The 23,198-nt window shown below is 48.6% G+C and overlaps 11 protein-coding genes across 11 annotated transcripts; 2 read left to right on the top strand and 9 right to left on the bottom strand.

Annotated features, from left to right (window-relative positions):
* Positions 1 to 2,255: 2,255 nt before the first annotated feature.
* Positions 2,256 to 3,155, top strand: YALI1_A18847g (uncharacterized protein; the record flags this gene model as incomplete). The annotated part of the gene is made up of 1 exon (XM_500198.3): positions 2,256 to 3,155. The coding sequence occupies one exon, from the start codon at positions 2,256 to 2,258 to the stop codon at positions 3,153 to 3,155; it is 900 nt and encodes a 299-aa protein (XP_500198.2).
* A 1,428-nt stretch (positions 3,156 to 4,583) lies between these two features.
* YALI1_A18817g (uncharacterized protein) lies at positions 4,584 to 5,195 on the bottom strand (the record flags this gene model as incomplete). The annotated part of the gene is made up of 1 exon (XM_500197.2): positions 4,584 to 5,195. The coding sequence occupies one exon, from the start codon at positions 5,193 to 5,195 to the stop codon at positions 4,584 to 4,586; it is 612 nt and encodes a 203-aa protein (XP_500197.1).
* Positions 5,196 to 6,439: 1,244 nt separating this feature from the next.
* On the top strand, positions 6,440 to 7,597 carry YALI1_A18805g (uncharacterized protein; the record flags this gene model as incomplete). Its single annotated transcript, XM_500196.3, has 1 exon — positions 6,440 to 7,597. One exon carries the CDS (start codon positions 6,440 to 6,442, stop codon positions 7,595 to 7,597), a length of 1,158 nt encoding a protein of 385 aa, XP_500196.1.
* Positions 7,598 to 8,811: 1,214 nt separating this feature from the next.
* On the bottom strand, positions 8,812 to 11,727 carry YALI1_A18752g (uncharacterized protein; the record flags this gene model as incomplete). Its single annotated transcript, XM_500195.3, has 1 exon — positions 8,812 to 11,727. The coding sequence occupies one exon, from the start codon at positions 11,725 to 11,727 to the stop codon at positions 8,812 to 8,814; it is 2,916 nt and encodes a 971-aa protein (XP_500195.3).
* Positions 11,728 to 13,315: 1,588 nt separating this feature from the next.
* Positions 13,316 to 13,708, bottom strand: YALI1_A18732g (uncharacterized protein; the record flags this gene model as incomplete). Its single annotated transcript, XM_068281865.1, has 2 exons — positions 13,316 to 13,633; positions 13,682 to 13,708. 2 exons carry the CDS (start codon positions 13,706 to 13,708, stop codon positions 13,316 to 13,318), a joined length of 345 nt encoding a protein of 114 aa, XP_068137966.1.
* Positions 13,709 to 13,811: 103 nt separating this feature from the next.
* Positions 13,812 to 14,088, bottom strand: YALI1_A18728g (uncharacterized protein; the record flags this gene model as incomplete). The annotated part of the gene is made up of 2 exons (XM_068281864.1): positions 13,812 to 13,976; positions 14,023 to 14,088. 2 exons carry the CDS (start codon positions 14,086 to 14,088, stop codon positions 13,812 to 13,814), a joined length of 231 nt encoding a protein of 76 aa, XP_068137965.1.
* Positions 14,089 to 14,680: 592 nt separating this feature from the next.
* Positions 14,681 to 14,978, bottom strand: YALI1_A18719g (uncharacterized protein; the record flags this gene model as incomplete). The annotated part of the gene is made up of 2 exons (XM_068281863.1): positions 14,681 to 14,807; positions 14,851 to 14,978. 2 exons carry the CDS (start codon positions 14,976 to 14,978, stop codon positions 14,681 to 14,683), a joined length of 255 nt encoding a protein of 84 aa, XP_068137964.1.
* Positions 14,979 to 17,249: 2,271 nt separating this feature from the next.
* Positions 17,250 to 17,763, bottom strand: YALI1_A18692g (uncharacterized protein; the record flags this gene model as incomplete). The annotated part of the gene is made up of 2 exons (XM_068281862.1): positions 17,250 to 17,675; positions 17,725 to 17,763. 2 exons carry the CDS (start codon positions 17,761 to 17,763, stop codon positions 17,250 to 17,252), a joined length of 465 nt encoding a protein of 154 aa, XP_068137963.1.
* Positions 17,764 to 19,171: 1,408 nt separating this feature from the next.
* YALI1_A18675g (uncharacterized protein) lies at positions 19,172 to 19,428 on the bottom strand (the record flags this gene model as incomplete). Its single annotated transcript, XM_068281861.1, has 2 exons — positions 19,172 to 19,307; positions 19,352 to 19,428. The coding sequence occupies 2 exons, from the start codon at positions 19,426 to 19,428 to the stop codon at positions 19,172 to 19,174; spliced, it is 213 nt and encodes a 70-aa protein (XP_068137962.1).
* Positions 19,429 to 19,496: 68 nt separating this feature from the next.
* Positions 19,497 to 19,805, bottom strand: YALI1_A18671g (uncharacterized protein; the record flags this gene model as incomplete). The annotated part of the gene is made up of 2 exons (XM_068281860.1): positions 19,497 to 19,697; positions 19,746 to 19,805. The coding sequence occupies 2 exons, from the start codon at positions 19,803 to 19,805 to the stop codon at positions 19,497 to 19,499; spliced, it is 261 nt and encodes an 86-aa protein (XP_068137961.1).
* Positions 19,806 to 19,856: 51 nt separating this feature from the next.
* On the bottom strand, positions 19,857 to 20,891 carry YALI1_A18660g (uncharacterized protein; the record flags this gene model as incomplete). The annotated part of the gene is made up of 1 exon (XM_500194.2): positions 19,857 to 20,891. The coding sequence occupies one exon, from the start codon at positions 20,889 to 20,891 to the stop codon at positions 19,857 to 19,859; it is 1,035 nt and encodes a 344-aa protein (XP_500194.1).
* Between the last annotated feature and the right edge of the window lie 2,307 nt (positions 20,892 to 23,198).

Genomic DNA, 23,198 nt, shown 5'->3' with positions numbered 1-23,198 from the left:
CTTGCACCTCCTTGCACCTCCCTTCACCTCCTTGCCACCTCCTTGCACTCCTTGCCTCCTTGCACCAGTGCACCGTGCCCCAAAATACATCACGGTGTTTTTGCTCTCGTTTTTGCTCCCATATTGCAGCTGCGAAAATATAAATACGGGCCCAATTCCGCCTTAAAACGGCACTGTGGCGGTCTAGTCGGTTACAAGACGATTTGCCAACCACAGTCAGTCTCTACGGAGACTTTGTCCGGTCGAGGGATGTCTGGTCGGGTCTGGGGAGGTTTGAAGGAACCAGTCTGTGTGCCAGATTGCGCGTGGCAGACAGACGTGAGCGGTCACGTGAAACACCTTGAAATTGATGCAAATAATGGATATTGAATGAGTGAATGATTATGGTACTTGTAGAATTGTGATGTTTGTCCGTTTCGTACTTTTTTTAAAAGAATAAAATGTTATTTTTTGTTATTTTTTTTTGTTAATCTTTTTTGCTTGTGTATTTAAGTTCCACAGCAAAAGAAAGCCGCATGCAGGTTTTATATTTTATATTTTATATTTTATATTTTATTTTCTCAGAGTTCGATTCTCGCAGATGTCATTTGGTAGAGATGATAAAGTGCGATATGGAGTACATACTGTACTGTATTGTTTGGTTTGTTCGGTTTTTCGGTGCACATGGGCTTACTTGTACCAATGAGACAGTTGATAGAGCGCCGTACTGCACTTATGTGAGAAAAAGTCGACCGTGCCAGGTACATACGGTACAGTAAGAGTATGTACAGTGTACTTGTACTTGTACTGGTAGATCTAGGAATCTTCTTTACGTCAATGTCAATTGAGGCCCTGTGCGTTCCTGCCATTGGGATGTGTATCAGACAATTGCAATGACTGAAACCGGCTTGGATTTAGTTGATCCGTCTTGCTAGGTCCATTACAGCAGCTGAACAGCTTCATTTTGACCTCCAAGGTCTTGTAGGTCAGCGAGTCCAAGATCATGACCAAAATCAACCCCGAGAAGACACCGCCTGGGAGTTTGGTTGTCATGTTATCAGTCGGCGATGACTGAAGGTCGATTTCTGGGTGAGATTGACATCTCTATTGCACCATGGCAGTTGTCAGAAGCGAGAGTCGTGTAGATATAACATGTCTCATCTCGGTTGGAGTACCTTCTGCAATCCGGCAACCTTTGGTATAGACGTAGCTGTCACACAAGTGGCTCGTACAAGTCGCCGCCTGGGCCCATCAAGCGTTTCGTGTTAGTCCGAATGGCTGTGCCACTCGCAGTATGTCTTCTCCATCTGGTGCGACGCGATCCGAACTGATTCAGCTGACCAACAACCCCCCTACCAATCAGGCTAGACTCCGCAAACGCCCTCCGCGCGAGTTTATCTCAAGCCACAATAAGCCACAAGTCTGATCCGATCTGTTCTGATCGTCGCTTGTCAACTTTCCGCCCTTTTCTCACCTTTTTCCACCTTTTTCCACCTTTTTCCGCCTTTTTTCCACCCTTTCCACCCGTCCACCCTTCCACCATTTTCCACCTCAATTTCACCTCGCTTAATACTCGGCTAATTACTCGGTTAGAAACAATCCCCGGCCCAAAAGCCAAACGGCCGATCACGTGACCACAGATTGACGATGATACCATCCTCATCCATCTCCGTCCATCCTCGTCCATCCTGGTACTGGCACATCCGCCCAACTCGTAATTCATAAGCTTCCTCGACGTCCCCACGTCTCCACAATCCAAGTACACTTTCGTATAGCCGTAGTTGAGCATAGAAGGTGGGGGAAGGGGGAGGAAGGGGCATCTGAAACGAGAACGGAGAGGGATAGAAAGACAAGGCCAAATGGGTTGAAATTGCCAGACCAAATTGTGTTGATTTGTGTGTTTTAAAAGGCCCCAAGTAGAGTCATTGAGGTATGGTGGTAGTATCAATCCGGATTATACTGTAGCATGATTGGATATATAGTAGCTACGATACATACACTACTGTACATACCACACTACAAGTACGAGATTGCAGATAAGACCTTTTATTAATTTAATTAAGTAATTAATTAATCAAGTAATAATCACACGACAATTCCCACTTGTAGTCGTAGCGGCCGACAGTTGTCATAACCACTGCAAATATCCTACTCCGACCGCACCAAGCACTCCAATGACAAGTCTAAGAATTGCGTTTGTCAGACCCAAGACGGAGTAGACAGGGCGTTAGAGGACATCAGGGGCATTACGACAGAAGCCCGGACTGTTTGGGGTCATGTGCGGTGCTCAAACCAACCAGACTCTCCATTTTCGGCGATATTTGTCCCTTGCTGGTGGTCTCTCGGACCCCCCCCCCTCTCAGTTATCACTCTTTTGCCCCACAAAGTTTATGCAGCGGTTGTCAACACGGTTAGCAAGTGACCACTATCATTACAGTACATTACCACTACACCTCCACTCCACCACCACTCCACCTACACTACACTACACCATGCCTCCCTATCCAGCAGTACGAATCCCCGCCAAAGCGGCGCACACGGCCACGGTGATCTTTCTGCACGGGCTGGGCGACTCGGGAGCCGGATGGATGTTTCTGGCCGAAGAGGCCCGCAAAGCGCAGCGACTCAACCACGTCAAGTTCATCTTCCCTGAGGCGCCGCAGCAGCCCGTGTCGCTCAACTTCGGCATGCGGATGCCGTCGTGGTACGACATCAAGGAATTGGCCAACGTGAACGCGGCGCAGGACCAGGAGGGCATTCTGGAGAGCGTCGGGCGGCTGGAGAGCCTTATCAAGGAAGAGACGGACGCAGGCGTGCCGGCCAACCGAATTGTGATTGGAGGCTTTAGCCAGGGCTGCGCCGTGTCGCTGGCCACGGGGTGTCTGACCCAGACCAAGCTGGGCGGAATTGTGGGGCTGTCGGGCTACGTGCCCATCAAGGACTACATTCTGAGCCAACACAACACCACCAACCAGGACACGCCCATGTTTCTAGCCCACGGCACCGCCGACCAGGTGATCCGCTTTGACTACGGCAAGCTCTCGAGAGACTTCATCATCAACGAGCTCAAGTTCAAGAACGTTGACTGGCACCAGTACGAGGGCCTCACCCATTCGTGCGGCTTTGAGGAGATTTCCGACATTCTCAACTGGCTCGAGGAAAACATCAAGGAGTAAGTGCCACGCACGAACGCATTGTCGCCGAATGACGCCATTTGACGATAATCGTGATACTAGAGTGCGTAGCACATGGGCTGAGGTTCTGCCGTATCGCCATTGCAGTATGGCTAGCTTAGTATTGCCACAGACTCGAGAAGGAAGGTCTTATAGACGAATGGATGGTATAGGAATTGGTGTAGGTTGTACCTGAGATTGTGAAAGACGGTATTGTATGCGGTTTGTTGACTACAGCGAGACTGATGCTACAAATTGGAGGGGTAAATGGAAAGTCCGGCTTCTTTTCTGATTACTTGTATTCCTCCGCGCTGTCTCATGCGAGTGCGAGTACTGTACATACTGTACATCTCTTCCTCTTTCTTGATCATCTTCGGATTCGTTCTACGATGTGCTGTTCACCCTCGCCGTATCGCCATAAGTCGTGCGGCGCCTGCCTCCTACCTCTGGTGAATATGTGAATAAGTGAATAGGTGAATGGTTCTTCTCCGGGGGAATAGATTCTGGAGTGCTAGGACCCATCTATGGAATCGGACGGTGATGAGGAGTCAGCAGATCACCGCCATTGATACCACTATCATCTCAAATCTCCACCAGATGAGTGATGGAAATCCTTGGAGAAAGCCTCGGCATGTCAGTACAAGTGGTCGACTCAATCTTGGTGGGAATCAACAGACAAGACACCAAGGTCTACGGCCATTCACGAACCGAGGTCCTGATGGGGAAAGACCGTAGACGTATTTCAGGCGGTAGGTGAAACGGAATGTCAGACACGGAAAGATATTATCAACCTGTGGAGTTGAGTCTGAAAAAGACTGGTAGGTCAACAACCCGCAAACTTTGTAAGTGAACCATTTGTTGTGGAGATCTGCCATAGTCGGCATGTGCTTGAAGTGGAGTGTGGAAGAGGTGTCTATGTGACCTGTGAGGTACCGATGAGTGGAATAGTCCGTTCGAACTAAGTAAAAATGCCAATAGATGGTCAGTGTGTCGTGGCCAGAGCTCGACTCCTTTTCCCCAAGCAGGAGTGTCCAATTAAGTCGGATTCGAAGCATGAGTAGATCAGGCCAACTCGTAGACTTCAATCCGCCAGATCATAGAGGGAGTAGGACTGGAGTTTGGACAGCATAAATGCAAGTTGAAGCACTTTGTAGATGCGGAAATGCCCCTTTCGTGGTAGTTGTGAGGCCGCTACACAGCTAGGTTGACGAGTAACAGACTCATGTCATGACCTGCACTGGGATTGTGCTGCAGTCTTTGGTCCCTAGACCGCTGTTCATAGATGTAAGTCTAGAGCTGACAGACAGGTATGTTCCGAAGTCTTCAAAACTTGTCTGATACGGCGGATTACGCCCTCAAATTTCCTCCTGCAGTGGTGATCCGGTCGTGTGTGACATTCGGACCACGTCCTCATATCACGTCCTGATGGACTCACGTTCGGTCCAAAAATTTGCTCACCTGCGTACTCTTCCGGTCTCCATCACTCAATCTTCTCTTTTTCACCATCCCCTCTCCTCCTCCCGTGCCCTGTCTCTTTCCTCTCTTCACCCCGGGTGAAGCAGTCCGCACCCGATCTGGGCTTGTGGAACCGGCGGGAGAAGCGGTTTCCGAGTAGTTGGATGACGTGGCGGCACGAGAGCCCCGGCCACTCCGCCCCCCACCGCTCAAACACCGCTCGATATGAGCACAGAACCGGGCTCCGGCCACCTTGCGCATACACTTGGGGCACTCAAAGTACTGACTATCGGCCGCCGATTCTCGCCCAAAAATGTCTCTGCCCGGAATCTGGGCCGGCAAAAGCCGCTGGCTCTGCAGATCCACCCGTTTTGTGTCCGCCGCTTTTTTCTTGTTGGTGTTGGAAGGCCCCGACGCCTGGGCCCCCGTCACCTCGGCCTTGCCACACCCGTACGTCTGTCGGATCCGGGTTTCCTTCAAAAACGCGCCGACTGCGATTTCCTCGGTCAGCGGGGTCACCAGACTCAGCAGAATGCTGGCGCCCAGCGCTCCTATCGAGTTTTGCGAGTCGTTGCCGTTGGTAGTCATGTGTTGCAGAGGTGGAGATTTCGGCGATTTCGGTGATTTGGGTGATTTCGGTGATTTTGGAGATTTGGGTGAACAAGTAAAAATGCAAACTACAGTTAAGATATTTTCAGATACTGAAAAACACAAAATAGATAATGACAGAACCCGCGGCAATGACTGGAGTCACGTGAAAAGGTCATATTCGGGTCCCCGCGTCTTTCTGGAATATTCTCGAGATTTTTCAGACTCGAACAGTCCTCCAATTTTCCCATTCATTCCAATTACGTCATAGTACAGAATTCTATGTACTGTAGCGATGGTATACTATATATACTATATATATAATAGGTGGTAAGATGTTGTCAGATGCAAAGAATAGATGAGTATATTTTGATATATGTGATTGTTTTTGGAATAGCTATTTCCCTCCGGCGATTATTCACCCAAAATCCCCGGAAATGATGCGAAAAGGACCAAAGTTGGATGCAAATGAAGCGAGAGGGACCAAAATTGAATACAAAATGATGCTTGAGATATCCACGCTTTCAACGGTGTACTTTCACGTCTCTGGCGTTGGTATTTGAGCCGATGTCAAGATTAGGGTGATGTGAGGAAGAACTAGTGAGGGTCATTTGTGGGCTTCTAAACGAATTTAAAAGTGCTAATCGGTGTCTGAACGGTGTCTGAGAGGTAATACTACAGTACTTTAGTCAACTTGATGGCTCCTTGAGATATAATCTGATTTCGGGTGCACTCTTGGAGTGTCGTTTTTTTGTTGACAATTGTTGATAAACTCTACGTTTAGTTGGGAGTAGTCAACTACGGGGAGGATCACTACGGAGAGTGACTACGGAGGATCACTACGGAGAGTGACTACGGAGAGTGACTACGGAGAGTGTGACTACGGAGAGTGTGACAAAAGTGATCATTGATGGATTATTTGAGCGTAAAAACACTTTGAGGGGGGTTGGGAGTGTATCTGAAATATACATATCAGATTTGAACCTCGTTTTATTTCAGTTTTTTTTTCATCTTTTATCCGAATGTTCTCCCCAACCTGTCCAATTTTCACCAAAGACGTTCCAGAAAAGTCTCAGAATACTCAGGAGAAAACAAACTACTATTTGGTACCAATATTCTTTCAGTAATAACCCCCAATCCCTCCCTAATTTGCAAATTTCCCTTGCTCCGCCCTCATGATGATTCCACTTTGAAGTTTATCTCAAAATATTCATGCAGCCGGAATTTCACCTTTCACATCCACCATGGAAGACGACACCATAGATCTCGCCGACGAGCAGCAGGATTGGAGTTTTCTGGACGCGATCTCCGGCACCAAGACAACCTCTCCCCACGACAACAACCAGAGCTTGCCCAAACGCGGCGAAAAGGACTTTGAACAGGATGATACAGACTACCAGCAAAAGGTGCTCCAGAGCTCGCTAGACGCCATGTACGGCGCGCTGGGGGGCGAGAGACGACATAATGCCAAGAACCACGTGCGCGCCGTGTGGTTCGACGAGCTGCAAAAAGCACAGGTCGACGTGGCCCGTGGTCCTCATTTCAAGACGATCGGAACCTCGGATTCCCAGGGGAAGGTCTGGCTGTACCCGGAAGAGACCATTTACCTGCTTGAGCGAGGCAGCATGGAGCTGTTCTGGCCCAACGGAGTGCAAATCTCGCTGCAGGGAGCATACGCGGTCTGCGCGGGCAAAATGGGTGAAGATGGAATCGATAAGATCCACACTTATTCGCATCTGAAAAGAGCCGGTTTCGTGGTGCAAAGAGCATACCAACAGAGCCCGCCGTCGGTTTCTGTATCACGTGACCGACCCCTGGGCTCCTCTTCGTTTTCCTTGTTTTCGTATTCGTGGATCTACAGGTTCAATGTTCACAACATCCCGTTTCTGTGGACCCATCCCAGACAGCTCATTTTCGGCGTGTATAACGACAGAGACCAGATCTACCGGGATCTACAGTTGGTTCAGGCCTATAGACATGGTGGACCTCGAATGAGTCTCGAAACTGCGGCAGAAAACCCCTTCAAGGTCACGTACTTTGTGTGGAAGCCCCGAGCGGCAGATTTCAAGAAAAGCAGCCCTCCTCCGCCGGATTTCAAGATTGTCGTTGTCAACACGGAGCGACAAAATATGCCCACGCTGGAGCAGACGGAACAGCTGTTTGAAGAAGCCGTGAGACGGCATGAGAATGGCGACGTGTTGGACCAGAGACATATCATGCAGAAGCTCAAGTTTGGCAAACGGGAGATCATTCTGGCCATGTTGGACTACGGAGTGATCAATTTCGTGACGCTGGCCGACGTTTCGTTTGCTTCAAATCCCCTTTATGAAGATAAACCCAAGCCGAGAAGGAATAATGGTAAAACGAGAGGTGGGGCGAAGAAGAGGGGTGGAAAGAGGTAGAAGAGCCAGGAAGCCAGGAATCCACGGGCGTAGCGCGTGGCTTCTGCTCTCGTTCTCGTTTCTCGTGACTTACGCGTAGTTTCTGCTCTCGTTTCCGGTTTCCCAAGGCTAGCGCGTGGCTTCTTCGTTCGTTTCGCGTTTCTCAAGACTTCTACGGTCGTCTACAACTCGTCTACAGACACAGACATGTACAATATATGGTAATTGCATCGATGATAATGGTTGGAATGTGATCATGTGACTGATATGGATGCTACCTTGCAAGATTTGGCCCAAGTATCTGCCTACTGTTACAGCCGAGATTGTGGTCTCCCCAACTGCTCAATACAACTATTATATATATTGTTTTGATAAGCAAACTCTGAGCTTTCTGACGAACCCATTGTCTGTCCCGTAAAGTGTCTAACGCGGGCTCAATGAGGAATTGTGAACGGAAATAAAGGTTCGCTATCAGAACCCTATAGCCGAATACGAGCAAGATAGTGTATAAGTTGCTGTTTGCCAAAGCTCGGCTAATATGTTCAAGATGGGATTCCTGTAAATATCTTCCTTGTCTTAATGATGCTCTGACTTCATCGGACCTCAAATCTCACCAAAAGCCTATCGTTTTGTAGTCTCCCCAGCCAATTGTCGTTTTGACTTGCCGGTTCTTCTCCATTAGTTGAAAATTATTTAAGGAAAAAAGTACGCTGGGGGTTCAAATTCGGTGTCCCAGAAATGGCAGAAAGGTGATATTTGTACGGATAAATAGCTCCACTGAATCTCTTCAAATTTATCAATGAAAATAACACCATTTTTTTTTTTCTGCGTATACATTCATTAATGTACAAAATTCCGAGTAATTTCAATTATTGTGAATTCTTACCTATTCCATTTACTTAGATTTAGTTGGGAGTTTGCGACACAATCTCACTTCCAAAATATATTCTTTCAAAGTTATAATTAAATGAATATATATGCAGGAAAATATATATATATACTGTATATATATTTTGTTGCATCATGTGCCAACAACATGACATATTCGACCATGATTGTATCAGATAACACACGACTCCAGCTTCTACCAGTCACGTGACGTTCAGATGAGGCACAATTATGACATTTACCTAGTCCTGATAGCCCGAATCACATCAACATTCTTTATTTTCGTCCCCAATAAATACATATTTTCCCTCCTCTTACGGCCGTCTGTCCACTACTCAGCCACTTGCTCAGTGACTGATGTTGAACCCCTCGATGCTCGGCAGCAACTTGCCTGCATTCTTTGGCCGTCCTCTCTGCCGAATCTCAAACCAAGGAGGCACCTGGAACTTGGTCTGAGACCGCTCCGCAATGGCTCTCTTGCAACACAGCACACCTCGCATCAAGGTCGAGAAGGCCGCCCGCGTGCAATCACTCTGCTTGAGCCACAGCTTGCAATTGTGCCGGTAATAGTGCGGTCCAATGAACTCAAACACCGAGTAGCCCTTGGCCAGAATAGCTGTGTAGGCGTGAGAACACGGCATGAACGCGTTTTGGAACAGCCCGCACGTGCAGGTTCGCTCCACCAAGTCGACTCGAAAGTCACTGTCCTGCATGATGAAGCCCGCTCTTCGCAGCTGCGCAGCCGTCAAAGAGCCCACCACAAACGCCTCCAGATGCGCCTGTGCAAACTCACCAAACTGCGACGGCGGAATATACATCTTGTGTACGGCCACCGTGTCTCCGTTGATGGCCGACACCTCGTAGTACTTTGAGCACGTGGCGATCGCCATGAGCCGCGCATGGGGCGCCGGCAGAAGAACGTTGCCCAGTGGATCGCCATCCACAGGATCGGCCTCGCCCGTGGTTTTGCTCTCCATCAGAGAAGCGTCCACGATTCTATGTGCGCAGAAGACAAACACGAAAATTGGATACGTCATGAGACTGCGCACATCGTTGACTGACAGACCGCAAAAGAGATCGACAGTGCCAAACTTGCGCTGCTTGGCAAACGCGTCGGTCCAGCACGGCAGCTCGTGCAGCTTGCGGACCAACTCCAGATACTCGGGGTCGTTGTTAGAGGGCAACAACTCGAGCATCTGATGGTACACCGTGAGCACCCGGTCGGGATTGTAGTCTGTGGCCGCTGCCCAGAACTTGAGGTTGAAGTCCGACCGAGACTCCACGGGAATGTACTCTGCGACCCGCGCACAGAGATCTCGAGGACCCACACAGAGCTGGGCCTCGGGAAAGACCTCGGATGCAGCCTGTTCCAGTGCAGAGTTGAAGGTGCACATGAACGTGACCGCCCGATGTGACAGGAAATAGTCACTGAAACACTCCTTCATGTTGGACAGGAAATACTTCCAGTGCTTGTACCCGTCGGTCTGCACAATAGCAAACGCTACCGTGAGAACGACATCGTCGCCGTCGATCATTCGCGCAGACAAGAGTGTGTACTTGGAGCCGTCCAACAGACAATTGAGACGCATAGACGCCAAGACAAAGACGGATTTCGACGCAAAAATGTAGTTTTTGACGCTTCCCGTCGAACAAAAGAGTCCCTCAACCGTCAGCTTCTCGTCCTCCGTCTTACTGGTGTTACCGAGATACGACTCGATCACTTGTTGTAGTCTGGCAATGTCGAACGACTCCTCAATGGTTGTTTCGGACGCGGTTTCGTCCAGTCTCCCCGCACGCGAGCTGTAGACGTGGTTCAGATGCTTCTCCTTGTCGCCTGAGAAAGACTCGGCGAGAAACTTTTCAAAGAAGTCCTCGTCAAACTGCGTGTTGGCCCGCTTGCCCTTTTCCTCCTCCCAGGACTGGAAGTTTTTGAGATTGAGGGTCGGAGTGCCGCCCGTGGGCTCGTACATTTCCTCGCCGTCCTTTACGGACGTGTTTTTGAACTGGTAAGTGCGCGGGTTGCAGCCGTAGAAGCGGCACAGCTCCGCGTCCGAATGCAACGGGCCCATCTGGCTCTCCCAATACGCTCGCACCTTGGGGTCCAGGTGGTAGTAGGGTTTGGGAGGCCCGCGCACGACTGGTGGGTTGAGCACAAACGCCTCTTTGGGGGTCTCGTGACCAATCTGGTAGACTCCGCGTTCGGGGGATGAGACCAAGACGGAGGAGTACGAGTCGCGGTTCACGTACTGCAGATAGACGAGCAGGGGAATGAGCAGGTCGAACATTTCGGAAGAGTTTCGGATGCCCAGTTTCTGGTAGAGATGGAAAATGTCGCCGGCGGATCTGTCCAATCGGGAGTTCATGCCGGGGTCGTCGTCCAGCACCTCTTTGCCGTAGAAGGCCATTTTGAGCACCTTTGCTCCCTCCTGGGTTTTTGTGCTGACGACCTTGCCTTCCTTGTCTCTGACTGCGTATATGAAAAAGTACATTGGGTAGAGCACCGAGAAGCGCGGCAGGCGTTCGGGGCGCTTGGCCTTGGAGGGCGGGGCTGTAGTGTTGTTCTCGCGGGCCTTGTTGACGGTCTTGCTGCTCGCTTCCATGTCCACCGGCGGATGGCGGGGGGCGGTGCAGTCCGGGTCGTGTGGGGAGTACTGGGTGACGGTGCACTTATTGTAGAGTTCTTTGGGGAACATGTGGATGCGGATTTTGTAGCCCTTGCAGTGGCGGCACAGGTAGTTGATTCCGTTGGCGGTGCCCTTGTTTCTGTATTCGACCCATTTTTTGAGCACAAACTGATTGAAGCACCAGATATCCAGCAGCGCCGCGTCCAGCGACGTCCACGCCACGCCGGTGGTGATGTTGAGTTTCATGGCGGTGCTGAGAAACGACTTGTAGCCCTCTTTGAGCGACAGGTCTTCCCAGTTGTTGACTGTCTTGGAGTCCTCCATGGCCCGACATCGCCGTCGTTTGACCACCTTGGGTGGCGACACCGAGTGGGCCGGTGGGGGCGACGGCGGCTTGGGGTAGTCGAACAGCCCTGGCTTGTCCTGGTACAGGTCCTGCAGGCTTTGGCCGTTGATGCTGGGGTCGAAGAGCAGCGACTGTTGTGGGTCGAACGGCGGGTACACGTTAGGGGTCTGCTGGAGCGGCTGTTGTGGGAGTGGTTGCAGCGGCACCTGGGTCTGCGTGTGGTCGTAGATGTAGCGGTCGTCCGGAGCCGGTCGTTTGGCTCCTTCGAAATATATTGGATAGTCGTTGTTCATGGTAGCGGTGAGGGTGGTGTAGTTGGAGTTGGAGTTGGAGTTGGAGTTGGAGTTGGAGTTGGAGTTGGAGTTGGAGTTGTGGTTGTGGTGTTGGAATGTTCAAGTTGGAATGTTCAAGTTGGAATGTTGGAGTGTGTACTTGGTGTACTGTATGTACTGTTCTTGGTGTAGTTATCTTGTATAGGTTCTGTACTCCTGCCGTCGCAAACGTCTCCAGCCACTCTGAAAATACTCCAAGACTCAATACGGTCGATTGCAAGTGTGACTGAGATTCGCTTCTCTTTTTCCTGCTCACTCGCTTTTTCTTTTCCTCTTTGCCCGTGCTCTACCTATACCTATACTCCAGATATGCACTGACAGACCTAAAGCGAAAGTAGTATGGCAAAAAGCTCCGCAACCTAGTTCAATTGTCCTCGAAAAACAAAAAAAAACAAAAAGATGGGTATGGATAATGGTGGAAAATGCTGGAGAATCGTCGGAGAATCGTCGGAGAATAGTGGAGAACGGTCGGAAAATCATTGGACAATCATTGGACAATCATTTGCGGTCGAATTAGTCCGTATATCTCCTTTCTATGGACTGGTGGATATCTCGGATATCTCCAGATTATACTATTGTATCTTTCTTTTTTTCTCATCATGCTTAATCTTGGTCCAACCTAGTTTTAGTGTATAGTTGCTGAGTCAGGTGGTGGCGGTGGTTGCAGGAGGAGTTGGGTGGTAATACTGTTTATGTTTCTGTCTACATTTTTTTCTCCTCATTTCCATCTTTTTTCCCCTTTTTTCCGCCTTTTTCTCCCTTTTTTCCCGGTTTTTTTCTGTTTTTTTTTTTTCCTTTTTTTCCCATTTCTCCTTTTTCCTTTTTCCTTTTCCTTTTTCCTTTCCCTTTTCCCTTTTCCCTTTTCCCAAATTTCCTTTTCCCTTTTCACTTTCCGTTGTGCTTATTTTCCGCATTGTCCTTTTTTTTTTTGTGGCAATTGCGTTATATAATACCCACCAACCACCCGGCACAAAACCGCCAAAAAAGCCCCAGATTTGAGATTCAAAAAAAAATCACATGCTCCGCCCCATCGCCAGCCTCTCTTTCCGACCCCAAAATTCCGCCTCACCCGCCGCCCCTCGCCCCAGAACCGCTCTTCCGATCTGCCCCTCCACCCCAAACCCAATGCAAAACTACCTCCACCGTTTCCTGGAGAAAGGCCGATATTAAAGCCGCACAAATGCGCTGGGATGTAGACCGTTTGCAGAGCGCTGGTAGCAGGATTAACCGAGTCCGACGGAAGTGACATGCCCCAGACGACGGCCCCGTATCTCAGGCGGCGACCCCGTATCTCGATTCCGTATCTCAGACGGCCACTGCGCGCGCTCAGGCGGCTGTTTTAGCCCTTCTCGGTCCACCGCATTCTGCGCCAAACTCCGCCAAACGCAATGTCAACCCAGCCCGTTGAAAGAACCCGCTGTCAAACGAACATTATGTGTCTAATATACAGATGGTCGTACCCCGATCGATGCAAAAAGGTTTGTCTTTCCACCTCTTGTTGTCTGCTTCTTTCCTCCTTTTGTTTTGACATCTTTCTATCTCATCATCACTATCTCCGAACGAACGCTTCTGGCAACCTTCGGGCCCATCCGTAGTATCGCACAATCGACCTCAACATACCGCCACCGCCAATTGCCCCAAATCGAACGACAAACGCACACCAAACGCCGAACCGGCCCTCGGCATTCAACCGCAGTCGGCAATGCACCGCACACCGTCGTAGAGCAGGTTTGAACCTCATTTTCGGCCCAAAGTAGTGATGCGCCCAAAGATGCGATGCGGTGTGGTGCGGTGATCCGGTAGACCGAACATTGTAGAGTAGAGGACAGTACGCACGGGGTGGGAGTTGGTCACGTGATGGAGGGAGCTAGTGACGGGACTTTAGTGGGCAATTGGCAATTGGCAATTGCCCGACACGACTCGATAGGCTGGTTATGCACATGCAAGACGACGATAGTCAACATCGAATGCACGGTCCGAAAAGCCGAGTCGTGGAGAGAATTGCACGTGAGGTGATATAGGACGGTCACGACATGTCTAGCACGTTACGACGTTTCTAGAAGTCTTTCTAGAAGGTCAGAAGTCTTCCTACAAGTCATTCCTAGAAGCATCCCTAGAAGCACACTACCCAAAGTCGCTCTAGAAATCTGATTTCGTTCCGTCTCCACACTCCACATCCACGTGACCAAATCCGGCTTCGTTCTTTTCATCTCACTCACTCACTCACTCACTCCGACTTGCTCGGACTTGTTAAACCTGATTTCCATCAACCCAAAAGAACGCTAGCCAAAGGTTGAGTTTGGTGACGGTTGAAGGGGTCATTGGGGACTGGTGACTCGGCGAATGGACTAGTTTTCCAGACTCAGACTCAGACTCAGATTCCAGACCTCCAGGCTCCAGACCTCTCACGTCTGGCTCCTCTCACGTCTGGCTCCTCCGACGTCAGATTATGAGTACTCCAAGCACTCATACAGCACTGGTACCGTGCAATGCCTCATCCACGGACCTCCGTCGTATCGCTCAAACTCCGGTGGGTCCATAGATACAGAGTTGGCGGATGTCGATCGCCATTTAGGCTCAGCAAAGTGGTGGAGAGAGGAGTGAAGGGTCCGGGATGTGGACGATTGGGTGGATATGTGGGGATTCTGAAACCACCGTTGGAATCAGTGAGACGAGGCGATTCCAATGGTATGTTTCTTGTCTGACAAAATCCTTTCGGCTCTCCCCCCCAAACCGACCTCTCGTCGAAACTACCTCAAAAGACCCGTTCTAGATCATCTCCTTCATCTACGCCGCGGAAAAACAAATACCGCGTCACACCATGCCGTGCCATAGAGCCATACGAGCTCCAGCCTTGCTCCGGGCGCCCTTTCGATCTACAAGTGCACCGTACACACGACCAAACAGGTGGTTATTAATGTCCATATCCGCTGTCTGCAGTCGACAGTCTATTGTATGATATGTCGGAGATGAGAGCCACTAAGGAGAATGCAATATCTATCGCCATATTGTCTCCTTCTATCATAGAGCTGTTTCTAGAGCTGTTCTGTGGGTCTTCGGTATAGATTAGAGGCGGTCGAGCACCCGTCCCCACATGTCGACTCTGTGGACGTTCGAGGGCTCCGATTCCAATTCTGAAAGAGACAACTGGGGTTCATTTTGCCGGCAGAAGCTCGTTTGGAACAGTCTCCGGCGGTATCTCCATTCCCCATCGAGATGACGACTCCTCCTTCCACCACTAAAGTTCAAAAGTAATACCGCGACAATTAACCGCAAATAGCCTCGGCATATTTAATCGTATAGCGTCGTATATTCCGGCAGCCAGGGGTGGAGTCGGAGCTTTTCCGGACCACTAGTAAAGGGTGGTATCTCAAGTATTTGTCAACTAAGTTTTTTCGAAATTCAAGTAGAAGGTCAAGTAAAATTATGACATATCAAGTATCACCGTTGGTTAAAATAAAACCCAAGTAATACCCAACTATTTCAAACCATCAATCTAGAAAGTCCCTCAATATAGCCCCGAAAGACCTCCGACAACCCTCTGACAATCTTCCAACCGCTATCCGACCGTTATCCAACCCAAACTTGTCTTCTATGATTACTATAGCTCGGCCAAAGTTGAGATAAGAGCCATGTGAAAACGGTCTGATTAGTAATCGACAGCGGGGTTGAATGGTGGTTTTTGATTGGCAGTAGGAGTGGTAGAGTACACGAGTACTGTACTTTACTGTACTTTACTGTACTTTTACTTCTTGTACTACTTGTACTGACGTATTACGTAATCGTTTGACGGATTAGTAATCAGTCATTGGAACTACAGAACGGCGGTCCCACGTGGCTGGAGATGTCTAGGGGAGTAGGGGACAAGATCTATTGTAAGTAGCCATGGATTGTGACGGTCTGTTTTTAAAAAAGCCAACTTTTCCCGCTGTTACAGTCCTACTGGGGTTCTCTTGATGTAGATGTAGGTCTTGACAGAGGAGACGGGGAGCGATGAGAGGAGATGTGGGGACGTGGAGAGGAGATATGGAGAGATGAAAAAAAGCGGTGTGGAATTTTGCTCTGGTGAAGGGCTCAGTTGTCCTACTTTTTGTCATACAAGTCAGAGTATTCCCGTAGAACCTGTTCTAAGAATTCTCCAGAACCTGTGCTAAGAATTCTCCAGAACCTGTTCTAAGAATTCCCCAGAACCTGTTCTGCAAGAGATATCAGATTGATAGTAGTTTGATTGAGATATTTCAGTCGATTTTTATCACTTTATCAAATAAAATATGAGAAATTGCTTTTCCAAGTGGACTTTCGGGACATGGATTCAGTGTGAGTGTTTCAAGTGTCACCAGCATTACTCCAAGTTCGGATATGAGACATTTTCGTCTGGAAAAGAAGTTGTACTGCTATCACCTTTTGTTCCGCGACTTTCATATACAATATGGACCTGATTATGTCCATATATCCTTGTTTTAGCCCAACTAACGGCGGCACTAATCATCCACTCAATCAAAGTGCTCTACAACAAATCTCTAAGTAAACGTCAACAAATGTCCGAGTACGTCAACAAATCTCTAAGTAAACGTCAACAAATCTCCGTGAAAATGTCAACAAATCCCTCCACAAACTAGTCTCAACTCGATTTTTAGTACTGCTCAAAAGTCCACCAACAATTCCTTGGTAAGAATATATCCATTTTGCACCCTCTCATATATATATCATCTCGATTCCATCTTCCAGCACCGAAATAGGACCCCCCAGTCCAGTATTTTCTTAACAAATGTTGCAACAAATTACAAGTAGAACAAAAATACTCCTCCAAACCGTACGATAATCATGGCACAGGTCTGGAGGCTCAAAAATGGTGATTAACTGACATAAAATTGACATTAAACATACATTAAAAACGTTTCTGAAAAGTCCGACCAGACACGTGACTCGATGGTGTCTCCAGAATGAACTTTCAATGGCGCCGTTCTTACCACTGTCCATTTTGGCTACAACGGGACGAGAAGGATCTTTTGAAAGACCAAAACTTGAATTCCAGCTGCAATTATCTGCATTTAATGAGACAGAAAAGTGTCTGTATTCTTTCTCCCTTTATTGACGACACCAACCCGTTTTGCTCAATGGCCAATCGAGATAAGAGGTTCCAACCACTCCTCTCCTCAATGAATACAAGTCACCGTTGAAGTCAAACACCAGGCTCATATTTGTCTCCAGATTGGCTCCATTCACAAGCGACATGAATTGGCAGGTTGCACTAAGGTCCATTAGTGTCTCAATGTTGCACTAGATGGAGAAGGTGGATTCGCATCTAACTTGGCGAATAATGGACCAATCGGGGATCCGAAAGAAGATTTGGATTACTCGGATCGGTATCTTTCCAAATATGTCTTCAAAATCCGTATTTGGGCCCAAACAGCCACTTTTACCCCACCTATAAAACCGCACTAATGCACCACTAGTTGGGGTCGTACTTTTGGCTGCATACTTCAACTGGTGAATTTGGTCTCATCTCGACGAGATGACGACTTGGTGGTTCGACGTCCGACGTTGTTCGAAGTCGACGTGGTTCCACGTTCGACGTTCGACGATCGACATTCGAGGTGGTTCGAGACGGACGAACCGAACGACAAGCTGCACATCGACTCACGTGACGGAGTTGAACGGGTCACGTGGAATCCCCGAGTGTCTGGACAGGAGGAAAAGTTCATCTTGTGAGTTGGAATCTTTTGGAGCAGTTTTGGAGCAGTTTTGAAGCAGCTTTGGGGGGATTTGAGAAAGACCGTATTACTTGGATTTTGTTGGCAAGAAGCATTTTTTGTTGACGAGTTAGTTGAAAAGTGACAAGATGAAGTCGACGTCGGCGAAAATCGACAGTCGGCGAAAATCGACAGTCGGAAATCAGCAATTTCGTTCTGAAAGTCTGCGCAAATCAACAAAAATCAACAAACAACCGCTTCCCACATTTCCTCCTCCATCACGTGACCCTTCGCTTCCACTCATAACCTCTTTTTACGCCGAATTAAAGGTGCAGTGCAGTGCATGAGTTGTGAAGTTAAAGTCGACGATGGTGAGAAAGGTGGAGCATGTCAGTTTCTGTGGGAGGGGGTTTTTTTGGATGTTAAAAGCGGTTTTGGAATCCTTGGCGTTCTGCGGTTCTAGTGATATCTTTTAATTTCCGATTGGACCACTTTTGGACCCTTGTCGTGGTCTTTCCCTCCCCGGCAATGCACGATGATGCAACACGTGCCTTGATTGGTGACTCTGGGGTGGGGACGTGACAGGGCGGGCTGAGGGTTGTGGGAGGCGGATTCGGGAGTGTCGCGGGTGACTCGGGGCGGGTTGCGTTTCTCCGGCGGTTTTTGGCGTCGTTTTGGGGTCTTTTTGGAGGCTCAAAGACACTGAGAAAGAGACAGTTGCGCTGAGGCATCACGCTAAAGTGAGACATGCGTTATTGGCGGGGCGGTGGTGATCAATGTTCTAAGCTCTTTCAATGGCGTCAAGGACGATTTGGTGCGGTTGAAACCCGCAATGACAAGTTGAGGAGGAGTTTGTCCTGTTGATATCATTGAGGACCGACGAGCGGGGCAATTGGTGTTTGCAATTGGTGTTGGAGGCAAGGGCCATGAGGATCATTTGATGTTCCTGAACGTCTTTGAAAACCATTGAAGACGCCTCACTACATCAATTCACCTCATCTACCCATCTACATCAACTCACCTCATCTACATCAACTCACCTCATCTACATCAACTCACCTCATCTACCCATCTACATCAACTCACCTCATCTACATCAACTCACCTCTACAACATTGAAAAGACCATCTTCGACGTGGCCAGTACTCAGACTGGAGTAATTGAATGGTGGATTGCCAAGGACCCTTTCCAGTTGTCGACCAGTTGTCCATTGGCTGTCTACAACTCTCTACACCGTTCATGGTCTGAGCAATGGTGGAGTGATAGTCTGGTTAAAACATGTTGGTTAAGACATGTTGGTTAAGACATGTTGGTTAAAACATGTTGGTTATGGGACCTCTTGATGATACCCGCTGGTCATAGCTTGGCTGATGGTAACCTGCTCTCTTCGGTCTCCACTCTGGAGATGTCATTGGACAGATCTGCGGACCTGGCTCGAAATGAGACTGCTACTGTCGCTGGATACCAAATGTATGGTATAGAGCGGACTGACGATGATTCAACTCATGTGAAGAGTTCCGATAAACCCAGCTCGAAGATACCGTCGAGAATACCGCTGACTATTCAGTGATACTGACGTTTCTATCTCTAAGACCTCTGACTACCCCACGCTACTCTAGGACACTCAATACGCCGCTACAACTCTCAACAACAGTACTCCAGAGCGAAACACTCACTTACCTTGTCGCAGCCTGATACCTGATCTGCACGGTCTAACATTGAATACTGATTCGCGTCATGTTGGTCCACGATTCCATGCTGTTAGTCCGTGGTTCCGCGATTCCATGACTCACGTGATTCCATGACTTACGTGAATTCCATGACTGATAGTCACGTGTTTCGCTCCTTCTGGCCACGTGACTCATCTTCTGGTCACGTTATTGGCTCTTGACGACTCTTGTAGATGACTCAGCCGTGGGCCGTTGGTGAACCCTGAAACCTCTGACGCCGTGGTTGACACCACCATCATTCGCTCTACTCAATGAGTCTGTCGGATTCTGTGACTACTGCCACTCCGCCCGCTCCACTTCTGACGTCTCATACACTCATTAAAATATGTGGTTTATATATGCATTGTTTCGCGACCATCACGGGACGTGGCAGGCGGCGCTGATGAAGGGCTAGAGGGATGAGTTCGCGGGAGAAGCAGGCAACGAGAGTTCTTCGTCTTCTCATAAACGAGCGTAGCGAGTTGACGAGTTCGTTGAGGCATCGTGAGTTGAAGAGTGTGTTGGTGAGCTCGTTGAGAGGCTCATTGATGAATTGATCGATTCACTCTTGATAGACTCTCGATTGACTCCTCGATTGGACTCTCGATTGACTCTCGATTGACTCTCGATAAATCATCCAGATGAACCAAAAACCGCACCACTCGCTGCGCTCGTGCTCGTGCGCTCATCAGTCCATCTCACCAAAAACTCCATCATCATCATCCTTCTCATCGCCATACTTCTCCGGACTGCTGGCGCTCTTGGTCGGACTAGGAACCTCCTCCATTCTCTCTCGATCCTCCTCCTTGACACTGGAGCCATACAGACTCGACGAGAACCTTGGAGGTAGAGGAGCAGACGCCCGGGGACTCTTGGACGTGCCGAAATCGTCGTCGTCCTCGGCCACCGTGCTCATGCCAAATTGCAGCGAGTTCCGTCGACCTGGCGTGGGAGTAAACGTCGAAAACCCTGCCGGAGAAAACGCCGCCGCCGGAGATTGGGCAAACACCGCGCCGTGGGGATTGTGTGGCACGTGGTGTGACGGGGTGGGCACGTGGCCCGATCCGTGACTTGCGCCCGGACCATGGCCAGTCACGTGTCCACTAGGGCCTGGAGAAGGCGACAACGTGTAGCTTCCCGGGGAGTGCAAATGCATCATGGGCTCGCCACGCTGTTGCTGCTGGGCTTGCAGCTGCTGTAGCTGGTTCTGTGCAATCTGATGCTGCTGCTGTTGCTGCTGTTGCTGCTGCTGCTGCTCGCGCTCTCGCTGTTGCTGGGCAGCAAGAGAACCCAGAGGCTGCAGCTGAGGCATGGGTTCGAGCTCGTCTTCGTCGCCCTCGTTCATGCTGACGAGAATCGAAGCCGCCTCCAGAAGCTGCACTTGCTGGTGTTTGCTGATGAGCAGCTTACTGGTCACGTTCCATTCGGGCGTATGTTCCCACAGGTGTTTCGCCAGCGACGAAATGTGCTTGTATCCCTTGCCACAGGCCTCGCACTTTAGCTCCTCCTTGAGCCGGCCACTCTCGCCCTCGGAGATGCGCCGCGCCACCATCTTTCGACTGAGCACGGGGACGCCACCGGTCGGGACGCTTTGTGCCACCGCCACACCGGGCCGGTTGCCGTAGTAGTGGAGGTTGGTGGCATGGTGGGCCCGCTGGTGGATGGGGAAGGGCCCTTGGGTCGTGGCTATGGACGAGCGTCGTCGGGGACTCTCGTAGGACATGCTGAGTGCAGTAGTGTCACGGAGCTGGTGTAATGGGTCACGGAGCTGGAGTAATAGGGTCACACGGGCTCTGTAGGGGGTCACAGAGGTGGTGTAGTGGGGTCACAGAGGGAATGTCGGGGGGGACAGACGCAGTGTGGTGGGTCTTGTGATGTGGTGGTTGTTTTTTTGGTTGTGGTGGTGATTTCGGTCTCGCAACTGATGTCGTCTCGCAACTAGTGTCGATGACTGCTTTACTAAGCCTCTGCTATCGCTCTTCTTCTGTGTGAGTAATGCACTTGAGCTCCCATCCTAGCCCAGCCTGATACTTACAGTAATCACGGAGGAATTACGGGAATTACGCGGACTCGGTGGTGGTTACACGGGGTCGGTAATGGGCAACACGAGCTCGGTAATGGGCAACACGGGCTCTGTAATGGGGGCAACAGTCGGTCTGTCGTGGTCACACTCGGGAGGTGTAGGTCTGGTTTCGGGGTGCCAAAGTGCGAGATATGTGTCCTTTCAAGTGGCGAAAAGAGCGGTTTGGGACGGTCGGAGGTCAAGGGGGCGTAGAAAGTCGGTTTTTGGACGCGCAAATAGGGTCGCACAGAGGTTCAACGATGCTGAGGTGGTGACACAAAATGTATCTGTGGATAAGCGATTTTTTTTTAGTCTTTGTCCGGATTTTTTTTTTTTGATTTTTTTACCCTTTGGGAACCTGAGTCGCGACAGATTCGGGGTTAGGGTATATTTGCCGAATACGGTAAGGTTAGGGTTTGGAGCTAACAGGGCGAGTGAACAATTTGGCATAATGGCAAAATGGCAAAAATGGCAAAAGTGGTAAATACAGAACAATTTGGAGAAAATGAGAAGAATTGGAAAATGACGGAAATTGGAAATAGCATGAAATAAATATATGTTCAGTTTTTTCTCTCCAGCAAGATTAGCGCTCTATCAATTTTTTTCCATTTTTCCCGATTTTTCGGAGCAATTATTCCGCCAAAAAAAAGTCCAATTTCTCCTGCATCCCCGCCACCCCCGCACGGAGAAATTGCGGTGCATATATTTGTAGAAAAACACATCTGGACTTAGAGAAGTAGAAATGGGCGGTGGAATGAACAATGGGATGTTAATTGTTAGATGAAATGTTTTTTACAATATTTTTCCAGCTTTTTTTGTGCATTTTTGTAATTTTTCTGCGTTTTTCTTTAATTATCTTTTTTTTTTTCTGATTTTTGAAAATCCACAAAACTCTCAAAAACAAGCCACATATACATGCACAGAAAATGCCAACCAGGTTGCTCTCGCGCAGCATGAAAGTGCAGCAGCAAGTTTCCACCGCAGGAAAACGCATCTCTGCACGAGATTCCGCATTGGTTTTTTTTCCCCCGATTTTTTTCGACTTTTCCGGAATATTTCTTTTGGGTTTTTTTGGTATTTTTTCAATTTTTTATTTATTCATTTATTTTCACTCTAATTTTAATCCCCCCAAACCAGCTCTAAATACCTCATCTATAGTAGCCAGAATAATAGCCGCCAAAGGCAGCCACAAAAATCATAAACTTACCCAAAAAAGGAATAGAAAGAGAAGCAAAACATCGACGCGACTTCTGGAGCAAATCACGTGACCAGGAGCGTGCTGCGCAGGCGCCGGTTACCCGGACTGTGCCTGCCGAATCAGTCTGCTTTTTTGTCGAGTTTATTTTAAAAAAAAACATTGTGCATGTTTTATGCATGATATATGCGGGATATAGTTTTGTCTGAGTTAAAAAATATTTTATCTTCTCACGTGATCACTCTGTTTACCCGGAAGTCGCGGGGGATCGGATTAAATCGGGAGGGGTGGTCACGTGGTAAGATCACGTGGTAAGATCACGTGACACGGGAAAAAATGGGGCGATAGTTGCAGGTGATGGGGATTCAAAGAACGGGTACAAGGAATGTGTTTTATTGGTGGGGTGAGTTTTTTAAATTAATTAATTATATTTTAAATTTAATTTATTTGTTTCATTAATCATTTTCGAAAATATCTATTAATTTCTTTTTTATATAACTTTTTTTTATACTTTTTTCTTTCTGAACTACAGTTTGACCCATATCAAGTAAAAGTTCAAGTAAAATCACGTCCTTAAGCCGAAATCAAATGGTTATTGTAAAATAATATATATTATATATTTATAAATATGTTTTCGCTCAAAATGCATCGATTGACAAGAGATTAGATGGAAATAAATATTTCGAGAAGAATCTGAAACACTTCCTAATGAAATAATTTCTAAAAGGACAGCAATATTATCAGATCACTCGTTTGATCACATATGGAGACTT

This window comes from Yarrowia lipolytica, chromosome 1A, assembly GCF_001761485.1.
Source record: "Yarrowia lipolytica chromosome 1A, complete sequence".
Taxonomy (NCBI): Eukaryota; Fungi; Ascomycota; class Dipodascomycetes; order Dipodascales; genus Yarrowia; species Yarrowia lipolytica.
The sequence above is the reverse complement of the archived record's forward strand: the minus strand, read 5'-3'. Positions and strand labels throughout refer to the sequence as shown.